The sequence below is a fragment of the Anolis sagrei genome, chromosome 4, assembly GCF_037176765.1.
Source record: "Anolis sagrei isolate rAnoSag1 chromosome 4, rAnoSag1.mat, whole genome shotgun sequence".
In the NCBI taxonomy this organism is placed as follows: Eukaryota; Metazoa; Chordata; class Lepidosauria; order Squamata; family Dactyloidae; genus Anolis; species Anolis sagrei.
In genome coordinates, this window is record NC_090024.1 from 154,726,157 (window position 1) to 154,741,001 (window position 14,845).

Genomic DNA, 14,845 nt, shown 5'->3' on the forward strand with positions numbered 1-14,845 from the left:
TTCTTGGAGCTGTCAGCCCTTATGAATCTGCAGATAGAGTATTTTGTAGTCAGAGGGAGTAGCTGTGTACACAGAAGACACAGAGTGTGGGAACACATCTTCAGGTGATCATGTGCCCTACCTTCACAAGCAGATAGGATAGGTCTTAGGATTTATTACTTGTTTGTGCAGTGCCTAACTACAAAATTATATGTATCTCAGACAGAAAAGTGTATTGATTTTACAGATTAGAAATTAGATGGATATATGCATGTTTGTGTTCAGTTGAAATGCATGTAGTATGCTTGTTTGTGACTACAAGTTGAACATCCCTTTTTTTGAAATGCTTGAGAGCAGAAGTGTTCTGTATTTTGGACCTTTTCAGATTTTGGAATATTTGTATACACAACATGAGATGCCTTGGCAATGCTACCCAGGTCTAAACATGAAATTAATCAATATTTCATATGCACCTCATTTATATGGTCTGGAGGTCATTTTATAATTTTGCGTATGAAACAAAGTTTGTGTATATTGAACTGTCAGAAAGTAAAGGCATCATCATCTTAGCAACACATGTGGACAGTTTTGGATTTTGGAGTATTTTGGATTTCAGATTTCTGGATGACGGATGCTCAACTTGTATATACATACATGCAAGCCTCATGTTGCCATTCTGTTAGGTGCCAAAATTCACATTGGTCAGCTCTTCATTTGCCCAACCATGTTTGAAAGGAGATCATATAGTATCCAGCAGCAATATAGTTACTCTGTTGCCTCTGCTAAATAGCCTAGTTCTTGTTATATCATTGGCAGATATATGAGCTAAGAGAGTTCTAGGGGGAACGGGTAGCTGTTTCAGTCTGTTTGAAAGTGTGCCTTTTAAAGCATAATACATCTAAAACCCTAAAGACATTTGAAGCTTGTAGTTTTTGCTTTAATTTCAGAAATATTAAATGTATTCAGTATAAAGATGATGGATTTACAGTTTTAACTTGTCAAAAGTGAGTATTGGCACCTTGTTAGCCTTGCCCTTGGAAGGGTCAATGTGATAAACCCTTATTGAATTTGCTCAAAAATGTTTAATATTTTATTAGTTAACCAAAGCAAACTCAAATCTTATGCAAGTCTAAATGAAAACTCAACCTTTGTCTTTGGTTCAGCAATAAGATCCAAGCAATAAAAATTATACAACCAGTTGCCTCATAAAAGAAATCTGGTTTTGTAATGCAGGTGAGTAAGTGCTTTAAACAGCAATCTTTTATAAACACTGGTTAGCCAGGGACCTCGTGAACTTTTCTAGAACATTTTGAAATGCACCCTCCTCTACACTGTAGAATTTAATTTGCTTTTTTCATATGACACTATCAACCCCTTTCATTTCTTGTGGCCCTGGTTCAAGTGCTATTTATCTTGTTCCTATATATTGTCTGATTATTGTTATTTTTAGTTATTTATTTACCATAGGATGACTGAATTTGGTGCACAGTTTTTGCCTCATGTACCTCTAAATAGATATGTCATCATTTTGTCCAGTCTCCTTCTATTAATTTATTATTAATGTGGCAATACACACATGCATTCATTCAATAATTATGGTACTGTTTTAAAACATAAATTTTAACCTGAAACATTTATTGATAAGCTGATGTATTTTTTTAAGTATGTGTACAGGAAGTGGATTATTTTTGAACTATAAATGTTAATTCTGAATAAAACATGAAATAAAAATAAAAATGGATTGTATTTTGCAAAATGTTGCAATTATTTGAAGAGATAGTGCTTGGTGATTTCTACATGTGTCTGGTTTCAAAGATCATATTAAAAGAGAAATTATTAATTTTTCAGGACTCCCAATTCAGTGTCATGATGTTGACCTGGAACAGTGAAGGATCTATCGCTTGTGCAAGTTTTTGGAGTGATTTCATTGCTATCCCTTTTAGCCAGAGCTTACTGAGACTGATGGCAACCACAATTTAAAGCATTGGTTCCCAACTTGTGGTCTGTGGACCACCAGTTGTCCACAAGAACAAAAATATGGTCCGTGGCCTCACCATTACTACATTGTTGCCTTGAAATCATGTGGCAATGAGAGCAACTGGTCTCACAAAACCCTCTTATAGTGCCAAGGCAACGAGGATGTCAGGAGGGGAGAGCCTGACTACCCACAAAAGATTACTGCTACCACATCAGCTCTAGTTTACTAAATATGGCTTTCTGTGGGCGAGCAGATGGTGACTACTGGATGGCATATTTTCTGTATCAGAAGCTAGAACTGATGTGGTCTATCCAATGCCATTTTCTGAATCAACACCCCAAATAATCAAATTGAATCTAAAGTTGACCAAAAACTGATTCATAATCCTTTTGGTACTAATGTTGGAGAGCGATCCCTGTTCAAGTGGTCCCTGGTCAAGTCTTTCTTGCAATATGAGTAGAAATCAAAGACATATCCTAGATACTCATGTATAAGTTAAAGTTATACTTTAAAAATCAACCCCAAAACATGGGTCAACTTATCTGTGTGGCAACGTGAGTACTGCAGGTCAACTCTTATACAAAAGAGCCTTTCCTTTCTCGAAGTAAAGCGGTGAAAGGTGACTACTTAATCTGTCTTAAAAAGAGCCTAAAAGATGCACTGACCCCTCTACTCTCTCCGCCATGACACCACTTCTAACCTTTTTAATGCCTAGGTGGGGCAATAATGGTGTTGGAAGCCAGGGGTGGCTGGACTCAAGGCCATGTTGGAGCTTTCAATGACATTCACAAGTCACATCAAAATCCAAAACTTCCCCGATTTATTCATGTTGACTTTTACATCTGCATACTGATATCTCAGACTAACTTGATTACCGTATATATGGTAATGAAGTTAGTTTGAGGTATCAGTATGCAGAAGGATCTTGTGATACCTTTGAAACTAGCTAAGAAACAGAAGTTGTGGTATAAGATTTGCTGTGAATTCTGCACTCGTAGTCTTCCAGGAGACTGCACAGTCTGGGGATATAAAAACAACTTTGGGAGAAAACACGTAGACCTGGGGTCACCTCTTGCCCACCCTGATGGAGTGTTGTGCCTCCTTTTCCTTTGCTTTCCATCCCTTTCCTTGGCTATCCTTCCCTGCCTGTCTGTCACCTCACTGTTTATTTTATATAGAATGAATAGCCATTCTCTGACTTTTCTGTCTCTATACAATCTTTCAGTTCTAATGCATTCCCCAAGAGCCAAGTTGCTTTATTTAATGTTAATGGCACTTCCTGTATGCTTAGAGCTACAATCTACAATTGGAAGCCGTATGTGCTCTTTAACTTTTCGTTTGCCATTCTTTTCACATGCTGGCTACTTTCTTCCCTACTAGTCATGGGTCCGAAATTTGTGTTTCCGTTTCATTCCATCCATTTGGATGGCACGGAATGGGAAGGCCTCTCCTGGAACAAAAATAAACTTGATACAAAAGGCAGGCAGGAGCGGGTACCAGTTCCAAGCCTGCTTTTTGGATTTATTGTCATGCATTTAGGTCCAAAGTGCAGCCGAATGCTGAGTAAGGAGCACTCTTTACCTGCCAGGTTTGAGCGCTTTGGGCCCATGGGTGTAGGCTTTGGGCCTATGCACCCATGCCTGGCACAGCCTGCAGCAGAGCACCAAATAAGGAGCACCCCTTCTCGGTGCTTGGCTGAAAGCCCTTGCAGGTCCAGGCACTTTGGACACATTGCGGAGCAAGGCCACTGGCAGCAAATGTGATGGGTCTTCAGCCCCAGCCATTGAGCCCTTCAACTCCTGAGATGGTGAGACAAACCCCATTCAAAAGTACATGCTGGGAAGGGGAGCCCGGGTAGGCAGCCCCCACCCCAATAATGGGCAGGAAAAAAAGATCTTTCAGCACCAAAACCCGAAAATAAATCCCCCCCCCCCGCTGCCCCGATTTTGGCAGGCTCAGTCGAAACTGATTGGGTGCCACTCTCAAAACTGGGACACGAAACAGATCAAGGTTTACTCCAAATGCACATGAATATTCCCAACCCACTTCTTAAATTCACACACAGCCAATTGCACTTAAGTCCTACTTTACAGAAGTGTCTCTCTAAAATGTTTGGGATAGTTTCTCCATATGATGCCCTGGGAGATTTGATCAAGATGACTAAATGATGCCCTCTATCTCAGTCTCTCCTTGTTATTAGGCACAATGAAGCCCAGATTTATTGCTCCAGCCTCTCTCCTAACCCCAAATGATTAGACAGGAATCTCCACATATTTATTCATTTGAGCTAGACCTTTGAATTCATTCTTTGGATCCTTTGGGAGTCTTTTTTTTTTTTTGCAAAGGTTGCAGAAAAAAATGCTTTGTGGTCCAGCTTTGTTTGAAAAAGTAAAAGAAAAATGGCTTTGCCTGGGTATTTTAAAAATAGCTTGAAACTTCCAGTGCCAAAGTAGATTCTCGGGATTTTTACAGCATAAATCTCTAAATCTGATAAGCTTGGGACACATCTGGTAGCTCAATTGCCAGGCCACAAACCTCCAGTGTTAAGGGCCAGCCAGTAGTACAAGGACAAATGGATGCACATGGTCCTTTGTAATAATAAGGAGTGAAATTATTTTTGTTTTACAGATGAGAGCAGCAATTACCTAAATTATCATTGGAGTGGAGAATAGGGGCAGGAAAAGATCCTTTTTTTTTTTTTGCCTCTTACTGCCTCTCACTATGTATATGAGAACATGGTAAATACTGTCTAAAGCGCTTTCATTCTACACCCTTTGCATGGCTATATCCTCTGGAATCCTAGGATTTGTAGTTTCATGAGGAATGTCGAAGTCTCTGCCAGAGAAATCTTGTGCTTTGCCAAATTTGGCATTCTTTTCTTCAAATGGAAATAAGTCATTAAGCAGCTGCTGTTATGAAGCTACGCTCTGGTTTCATGCTTACTGTGGAACGTATAAAAATTAGAGCCAGAATAAGTAAGCAAGATTGCCTTCCTATAAGGCAGTGAAATGCACAATTGAAAACATTCAAGCTGAGGACTCACAGATCCCATGATTCTATAGAATGCAGCTATATAGTACCATATGTACTCAAATCTATCTAATGCACACTTCTTCTTCTTCTTCTTCTTCTTCTTCTTCTTCTTCTTCTTCTGCTTCTGCTTCTGCTGCTGCTGCTGCTGCTGCTGCTGCTGCTGCTAAATTACATCACTAAAATGGAGGTGCACATTAGATTTGGTGGCACATTGCATACGTCAACCTGCCTGCACTATTGGGCAGGAGATCCCAGATGGGGACAGTATCAGAGACCAAAAGTATGGCATTTTCCATGCACATTTGTGGGTTGGTGTCCTTTCAATAGGTAGCTAGAAAGTTTACTTTACTAGTAGCTACTTTGTTAGTCCATAACTAGAAACATTATGGCACTAAGGTCTCACACATTATTTTTGAAATATAACTTTATTCAGTCCTCCCTACCAAGAAATGTAATTTGTGACAATAGATGGCAGGAGATGGAAGAAAGTACAGGAGAGTACTTTCTTCCATCTCCTGCCATCTACTGCCACAAATTACATTTCTTGGTAGGGAGGACAGAATAAAGTTACATTTCAAAAATAATGTGTGAGACCTTATGATTTTACAAATTAAGCTTCAAAACAACATGTTTTACAACAAATTGACAGAAAAAGCAGTTCAATACACGGTAATGTTATATAGTAATTACCGTATTTATGAATTTAGCACCAAAACATTGCAATGTATTGAACACTGCAATGCTGGAAGCAGACTGCGTTGGATAATACAGAACGTTGGATGAGTGAAGGTTGTGAGACTCTACTATATAGTAAAGCTAACCGGAGAGAGTTGTTGTGTGCCTCCAAGTCATTTCCAATGCATGGTGACACTATAATTTTGGAATTTTCTTGAATTCAGAAATGCTTTCTTTGCTTTCTTCTAAGACCGAAAAAGTGTGACTTGCTTAAGGTCACTTAAGAGGCTTCCATGACCAAGTAGGGATTTAAGCCAGAGTCCTAGTCCAATACCCAAAGCACTACACTATATTATATTCAACAAACAGGAAGCTGCTGAGTGGCTGAATTTAGTGGTCAAGGCAAGGACTCAGTTCAAGGCTGACCCTGACTGTGTTGCATACAACCCCCCTCACAAGTCTGGACAAAAACGGATGGCTAATATCAGTTTTGGGCGGCTAGAAAATCCCTTTCTTTCCTGTCTTTACTTTATAGGTGTGACTATATAATGATGAGTCTATGTGCTATTTGTATTAAATACTACTCAACCACAATGCAAAAAGGTTTGCTTTTATTATAAATACACAACTGAATAATACATTAATGATTGCCTACTTGTACATTTATAACACCTATTGCAAAGTAAGGAAGAACAACATACAGCTCCCTCTTTTATTTGGGATTCTGGGCAATGCCCAATGTGAAACAAGCTAAAAACGGCTAGCAAAGGGGAAGGGCAGTGAGTATTGCCTCCCTGTAGATTCCTAAACCAGTATTTCAAATTACTATCCCTTCACGTGTCTTTGGATCACAGTAATGCTAAATATATTGTGGAAGACTGAATACAAGAACAGTTAGTCACAAATTTAACCAGTTCTTGATGGGCTATATTTATCCGGTCCCTTCAGTTGTCCAAGTCGTGTAAGAACAGACTTTTCTAGTTCCAAATAATCAACATAGTCTTGTTGGGTTTTTTCTTCCATTAATTCTCTCGATCGTTGGCCACCAGGTGGTCTCTGCAAGTGAAGGAAAAGTACTCAGTGTTATCGACAAGAACATTGAAGGAAGTATCTGATGTCCCTGGAGAGAACTCTGCTTCTAAAACACCCAGCAACATTTTAGAAGTAAACCAGATCCATCCTTTCTAGCTACCCAGCTAGTTTTAATCACCAATTTTAAACTTCTGTCTTATGTTTAAACTTTGTTCAGTGTATTTTAATATGTATTTTGTGTAAATATGTTTTAATATGTGTATTTTGTAAAATGTTTTTAGACGATTGTGTGTGTCTTTTGGCAATGTCGTAACCTGTCTCGAGCCACTAGGAGAGCCGAGTAAGGAATAAATTGATTATAATTATCATTGGGCTCCTTGGTGGTGCAGCAAGTTAAACTGCTGAGCTGCTGAACTTGCTGACTGAAAGGCTGGCGGTTCGAATCCAGGGAGCAGGGTGAGCTCCCACTGTTAGCCCCAGCTTCTGCCAACCTAGCAGTTGGAAAACATGCAAATGTGAGTAGATAAATAGGTACCACCTTGGCGGGAAGGTAACAGCGCTCCATGCAGTCATGCTGGCCACATGACTCTTCGGCTTAGAAATGGAGGTGAGCACCACCCCCCAGTCGGACTCGACTAGAATTAATGTCAGAGGAAACCTTTACCTTATCATTATTATCATCCTTCACTGCATGTGGGAAAAGACACCTTCCAACGGTTCTGAGAATCCTGAATAATCTTCTGTCACTCCACTCTTTCAGCTGTTTTAAAAAGTAAATTTCTCTCTCCTCTCACTTTTCCCATTTGTCTCTGATTTACTTCCACTGCTGTAATATTGAGCTTAAAATGCATACTATTGCGTTCCCAGTTAACTCAGAAGGGAGAGAGGAGGCTTAGGCAAGAGCAAAGTGATGCACACTCTTCTCGCTTGTAGTCACCCTTTGTATTAACCTTTATCATCTTGACCATCCTTGGATGTTCCTTGGCAACATGTGTCCTGTGAAATGTTGGAAGACGGGGGCCTCCAAAGATTGCCAGTATTTAGACCATTAATTTTTCTTTACAGTTATTTAAACAAGAAAGATTAAATGCAATCTACAATGTTATCTCAACAGCAATTTGTAGGTGTGAGTAGGATCTTCCATGAACTAAGGACCAATGGCTAAATATGCTCTACTTGCATCCTCTACCTCTAGTCCCAGAGTACTTGATAGTCGTTTTGGAGATTTAAAGATGGGCTCAAAGCCAACCTTAAAAACTATGGCATAGACACTGAGAACTGGGAAGCCCTAGCCTTTGAGCCTTTGAGCACTCTAACTGGAGGTCAGCTGTGACCAGCAGTGCTGCGGAATTCAAAGATGCATGAATGGAGGGTGAAAGAGAGAAATGTGCCAAAATGAAGGTGCATCAAGCCAACCCTGACCAGAACGGCCTTCCATCTGGAAACGGATGCCCTCACTGTGGAAGAACATACGGGTCAAGAATAGGGCTCCACAGTCACCTACAGACCCACCACCAAGACAATGAGGGATCACCTAAGTAAGTAAGATAGTCTTTTTTATATAATTCTTGCCATCATTGAGGACTAGATGAAATTTTGTGAATAGTCAGAACAGTGCATGACAGAATATAAGGAGAGTTCTCTTTAAAATAAGGTATTTTTGTTGTTGGGTTGCGGTGTAGTATCTCTTTGGTGTCTACAAAACATATCAGAAAATGGTAGGTTCTTGTTATGAATTCAGAGCCCACTTTTACCTAGCGTTAGATTTTTGGGTGAGTTATTTTTATTTTTGCCACATCATTTCATCTTCTGGAAATAGTTGCAGATCCATACACCAGCCGTATGGTGAGAGTACTCCTGACACCCACTCAAAAGTCCAAATATCCCAGTTTCCCACACAAAGTGGGTGATTCCTGTGTTTTCCTAAGACATTACATTAGCAGACATTACATTTTGTAAAATACAAATAAGAAGAATAATCAAAGACGTTCCATGAGAATGCCTCTTATTATAGGAAGCCTTGTGCTGAGAAACAAACAACTAATTGGCTTTGAATGCAACCCTAAAGCTATAAATCTTTGGTTGGGAGAAACCCATGAACTCACGGCTATGTGAACCAGCTCTAGGACAATGTTGTTTGTAAAATCAAGAATTGAGATCTTTCCATACTGGACCAATAGTCAAGGATCCAACATCTTAAGTGTGTTAGCTTTTAACAACATTGTTTTGAGCCTCTTAAGAATATCTTACCATTTTCCTCAATGTTTTTTCATGCTCCAGGGCCGCTCTTTCTTGCTCTCTGAATTCTTTCCGCTGCTCACGAAACTTCAGGTGGTTGACTTCTCTCTCAAAGTAATAAAGAACACTGGAACGCTGAGGTTCCCAGAGTAACTTACATTATGACTGACTAAATATATAGCAACAGAAACAACACTGCCACCATTCAATCCATCTGGGAGGCTTACAACTGGAATCTTGTGTCAGAAATATTAGTTATTAACAAGTATTTTTAATTACAAACATGTGAGTCAAGCACTAAAAGCGTTAAGTGGATGCAATGACTCAGCAAAAGCTGCACTTCTATATAAGCAGGTGTGCCTGTAGATTAGTAGGCCTCTGTGTTCGTTTGCCTCAGTAGAAGAAAGGGCTTAATCTATGAGAAGGCCTCACAGTGTGAGGTAGGCCTTAATGTGTGAGAGAAGCCTCTCTGTGAGGTAAGCCTCAATATGAGAAGGCTGTCGTATGTAAAACTCCAATATGAAGATTGAACTTTATTTGTGTCATGGAAACCTTGGAAGAGATAACCATTGGTTTGTGTGTTTTTGTTCTTTTTATCACTTTGGGTTACTTGAACTGGGCCACGCTGAAATTTTTTTATTTATTTATTTATTTATTTACTGCATTTGTATACTGCCTTACTCAGCCAGAGGCGACTCAAGGTGGTTCACAATCAACAGCTATTCGATGCCAAAACAATATCAGGATTCAGTTAAAAACAATTATAAAACAGTTATAGAAACAGTTCAACATTAAAAATATAAAAATAATAATATCCATAAAACAAATCCTCAACGTCTCCTTACTGAAATCGTGATCCAATTACATTGTCAAGCATCCCATGATTCATTTTCATCTAATTATGCTCCAGTAGTAAAAGCCTGCTCGAAAAACCAGGTCTTGACCATCTTGCGTAATGTTAGAAAGGAGGGAGCTGATCTTATATCCCTAGGGAGGGCGTTCCATAGCCGAGGGGCCACCGCTGAGAAGGCCCTGTCTCTTGTCCCCGCCAAACGTGTCTGTGAGGAAGGCGGGATCGAGAGCAGGGCCTCCTCAGACGATCTTAAAGTCCTAGATAGTTCATAAGGAGTGATACGTTTGGATAGGTAAGCCGGACCAGAACCGTTTAAGTTACTCTGCTGTGCATTTATGAGGATGGTCTTTTGTTAATAAGCCCACTTGCCCAATATCTTGTAGATGATTTAACTTCTAGTTATGCTCAAGTATTTACTGTATTGTTGAAGGCTTTCATGGCCGGAATCACTGGGTTGTTGTAGGTTTTTCCGGGCTATATGGCCATGTTCTAGAGGCATTTTCTCCTGACTTTTCGCCCGCATCTATGGCAAGCATCCTCAGAAATGCCTCTAGAACATGGCCATATAGCCCGGAAAAACCTACAACAACCCAAGTATTTACTTTTTGTGGCATTGTCCACAGAGGTATATTATATCTTCCAGTGCAATACATCCACCTCAAGTGCAAAAGAGCAGTTGGATGACTCCCAAGCATAGTTCTAACCCCTTCTTCTCAGTCAATATTAAACCCCCTGCCTTAAAAAAACAGTTTGCAGGGCTCTTAATTAATAAGCATGACTGAATTTCTGGCTAAATAAAAGACTTTGGGTGCTTCCTGATGGGCACTTCCTACTGCTTCCATCCAAAAGTCATTCTGTTGCTATTCAGTTTGCACTTCTTGAAGAGACTTCACATGGAAAGTAAAAAAGACGGAGTAGGAAAGGAGAAGATTTAAAATGGCAAATGTTACAGGCTAAACCTTTCTAAATTTCCATGTGATACAAGGTAGATAATTATCTGGAAGCACCTTGTGTGTGGTTCTCCTACAACTGCAGCTGCTGGGAATTTGTTCAGGGGACAAACAGTGGTGAAGCCATGCTTCCCATCCAACACATAACTTTGTATCCTAAAATAGTCCTTATCTGATCCTACTTCAGCCATTTTTTCCAGTTGCTGAAAATTGCTGGCAACTTTTATACCTTTTATCTGTTGTCCAAAAATGCGTCACATCTTTGCTATACAATAGACTGCCACAAGATGGCCATGCAAACTGCGACCTGAAATGCCCAGAAAGCCCATGTGAAATCCCTTCCATGATCCACGACTCCAACAGCACCAAGACCTTGTGGAACAGGTTACAAACCTCATTGCTGGAAGGATGGCTTAATGTCCATGAAATTTCTAAAATATGTAGAGTACCAAAGTCATCCGATACTGCTAGAAAGTGTTGCTTTGCTGTAAGAGAAGACAGAGGATGACATTACAGACAATCATGAAACAACAACAATGGTGCCAAATATTTGAGGCCAGTAAATGTGACAATTAACAAAGAGATCATAAAATGTTCACTTTGAGAATAAATAATTTGACTTATTCTGGCCAACTAAAGTTTTTCAAGTACAAATGGCATCCTCCCCACCTGAATTTGCTGTCCCTAAGTGTCTCTTGCTTAAAGCTCATTGAACTAGAATCCTAATACAGGTAGCGGTTATTTTCAAATATAGACCATGCAACTAATATTCCCAGTCTAAGAATTTGGCACTGATGTGTATCATTGGAAATGGTTTTATCTTTTTTTAAAACACATTTTTGCTAATTGGTGATTTCTCCTTTTGGCTACAATTCTATATGGTCCACTGTAGCATAGTAGTCGTGCACATGGAACAATATTGTGCCGGCTAGATCCCTAGATCTACCACAGTTTATTTATTTATCTACCATATTTATATCCCACCTTTCTCACCCCAAAGGGGACTCAGGATGGCTCATGACAAAGTCACAATCCAATGGCTAGAGTACTTATAAAAATAAAACAACATATACTTTAAAATCTCATAATGAAAACATATCACTTAAAACAATTACTTAAAATCAGACAGCCCAAAAGCATATTCCAGAAGCCATTCCAATTGTCACTTGCATTACTCATTGCACTAGGAATCACTGTGGAAATGCTTGGTCCCACAACCATGTCTTTACTTTCTTTCTCAAGGTCAGGAGGGAAGGAGCTGATCCAATTTCTCTGGGGAGGGAGTTCCATAGCCGAGGGGCCACCACCAAGAAGACCCTGTCTGTCATCCCCACCAGTCACACCAGCGAGGGTAATGGGATTGAGAGTGGGGCCTCCCCAGATGATCTTAACTTCCGAGATGGTTCATAGAGGTAGACACATTTGGACATATAAGCTGGAACCTATGGCTCTTTTGTACCTGGTGAGAGTGTTGGGGCACTAGAGATACATCTGGCTATGAACCTGTAACCACACTTGGAATGATTACATCCTTCACTGAATTTCACTGAAGTCCTATGGATGTTTCAATGGATGATGTAATCATTTTGTATCTGGCTTTAAGGATATTGCCAGATACTCCTTCAGTCACTCACTGCTCTGCACCAGGAATAGAATGGCTGGGTTGGGAGTCCAGAAGGGAACATTGGTTGGTGGGAAGGTAGAGGAAGGGAAAACCAACCCTACATTGACCTAAGAGAGACATGCATAGGCATGAAAGCTGACTTACACCTCTGTCCATGACACTAACAGGATAACAGCCTTCCTGTACTAAAGACATTGCAAAGTTACAATCAGAGAAGCAAAATAAAAAATACAGTCCAGACATACAAGAGTAAAACCAGGGCTTGATGTAAGTAATCAGTGTGATGCAGACATTTTGGGTCTGAGATGGCTCATGAGTTTTCTCCAAGAGGTCCCAAATGTCAATGTTTCCATCCTCTCTTCCAATGAAAAAGACGCCTGGTCTTGATAAGGACCAGTGCCCAGCAGTGTATCTCTTGGCTGTGCAGCTTGACTCAAGGAGTGGCCCACTCTTAATCCAAAACAGAAAATCAAAGTAAAAAATGAATATACATAGAAATTGTTCTCTTAATATTCTCCATCAACATGTGTTCTGGTATTCTAGAATGTGAACACTTACCCACCATTTTAAATTAATAGTTCGTAAAATTCAAGGCAGTAGAAAAACAGGAACATCACAATAGAAGTGGGCTGATTCAATGAAGGAAGCCATAGCTGCATATATGCAGACTATAGCTGGCTTGGTTGCTGTGGGTTTTCCAGGCTGTATGGCCATGTTCCAAAAGCATTATTTCCTGATGTTTCACCCACATCTATGGCAGGCATTCTCAGAGGCTGAAAGGTCTGAGGATGTCTGCCATAGATGTGGATAAAACATCAGGAGAGAATGCTTCTGGAGCTTGCCATGCAGCCCAAAAAACACACAGCAACCCATGATTACAGCCATGAAAGCCTTTGACAACACATATAGCCAGCTTGTTGACAACACACTATCCTGGAGATCTTTCATTAATAGGATACCATAAGTCAGTGATTCCCAAACTCAGATATTTCACATGTTTTGGAGTTGTATGCTAACAAAAGAGGAAGGAGAGATGGATCATACATCAGACTCCTTTACTGAACAAACCACATGACCACAAAAAAAAAATCTTTACGAATTATTGCTTTTCTTTACCAAGTTACTTTGTGGCCCAACCACAGTGAGGCATATTTTCTTTTCATTTTTTGTGAATCATGATATAGCAGAACAGAAATGACATATTCTGATTGTCCACAGGTTCAACACGCTAAGATTTTTTTTTAATGTCAGGAGTGACTAAAGAAACTCCAAGTCGCTTCTGGTGTGAGACAGTTGACCGTCTGCAGAGACATTGCCCAGGGAACATCCAGATGTTGTACCATCCTGTGGGAGGCTTCCCTCATGTCCCTGCATGAGGAGCTGGAGCTGACAGATGGGAGCTCACTCCACTCCCTGAAATCGAACTGCTGACCTTTTAGGCAGCAGTCATGCTGGCACAAGGGTTTAACCCATTGCACCATTGGGGGCTCCAGCACTTTATGATGAAATAAGAGACGTGTGTATCAAAATTCTTATTGATATTAGGAAATATAAAACTATACACTCCTTTAAAATGTTGGAATTCTTATTGAGCAATGCAAAATTAAAACCCCACATACACATAAAGGGCTAAATAACAAAATATTTGATCAAATTTCCATCTAAGAACTGTCCTATTCATAAGGGTAATAGTTAAATAAATCAGTGTTCTTCTGATAAAGAGTTGTTCTGATAGTTCAAAATGTTTGGCAGCCTAGTTTGGTGGTTATATTTAACTATAGGGACTTTTTTCATAAAAAACAATACATTTCTACTAAAACATCATACAAAAAACGTTTGGACAGTCATTTTAGTGTTACACAGTGTGGTTTGTAACCCCCACCCTACCCCCATGCACCCCTCTAAAGATATTACTACTCCAGAGCAATGTACCGTAACGCCTTCTTTCCAGATTGCAAAATTCCAGCCTCCGACTGTGAGAATGATGTCTTTGAAAAACGGGGACCTCTGTACAGTGTGCACAAGTCCATCATGAATGATATGTACGTTGCTTGGCTTCTGGCCTTATGGAAGGAAGAAGTAAACTATTTAATGCAACCAAGATGAGAGTTTCCTACCTGCAACCTATAAAATGGTCAGTAAGATATGAAAGGTTGACACTCATTGTAAATGGCCATTCTAAGGAGGCTGAAGGAGCAATCTAGAAGGACTTTTCTTTCCTATCTCAATCAGGTTATCATGAGGGCTTAACCTATGTGTAGTGAATTACTCCTTCAGCCTATCTGAAGAGCTCTCAGCCTCCTTCCCCTTCACTAAGAAAGAGAAAAACAGCCTTGTGTATGTCTAATCAATAGCAATAGTTATTTATCCCTTGTTCACGAAAAATGTATTGATAATTTCATTTTACTGATTCCAATAGTAACAGTCACAGACTTAACACAGTTTTTCTTTGTTAAGACTGATGCTTTTTACATTCTTCCTGT

The 14,845-nt window shown here is 39.8% G+C and overlaps 1 protein-coding gene across 1 annotated transcript in view; it reads right to left on the reverse strand.

The window, feature by feature from the left end:
• Nucleotides 1-6,310: 6,310 nt before the first annotated feature.
• Nucleotides 6,311-14,845, reverse strand: part of DNAI3 (dynein axonemal intermediate chain 3) — a 39,961-nt gene continuing 31,426 nt past the window's right edge. The window contains exons 18-22 of the mRNA XM_060772656.2: nucleotides 14,295-14,425; nucleotides 12,608-12,812; nucleotides 11,132-11,223; nucleotides 8,948-9,070; nucleotides 6,311-6,721 (exon numbers count right to left, since the gene is read on the reverse strand). Of these exons, the coding sequence (XP_060628639.2) occupies nucleotides 6,572-6,721; nucleotides 8,948-9,070; nucleotides 11,132-11,223; nucleotides 12,608-12,812; nucleotides 14,295-14,425 (701 nt within the window). The 3' untranslated portion in view covers nucleotides 6,311-6,571. The remainder of the gene's footprint in view (nucleotides 6,722-8,947; nucleotides 9,071-11,131; nucleotides 11,224-12,607; nucleotides 12,813-14,294; nucleotides 14,426-14,845) is intronic.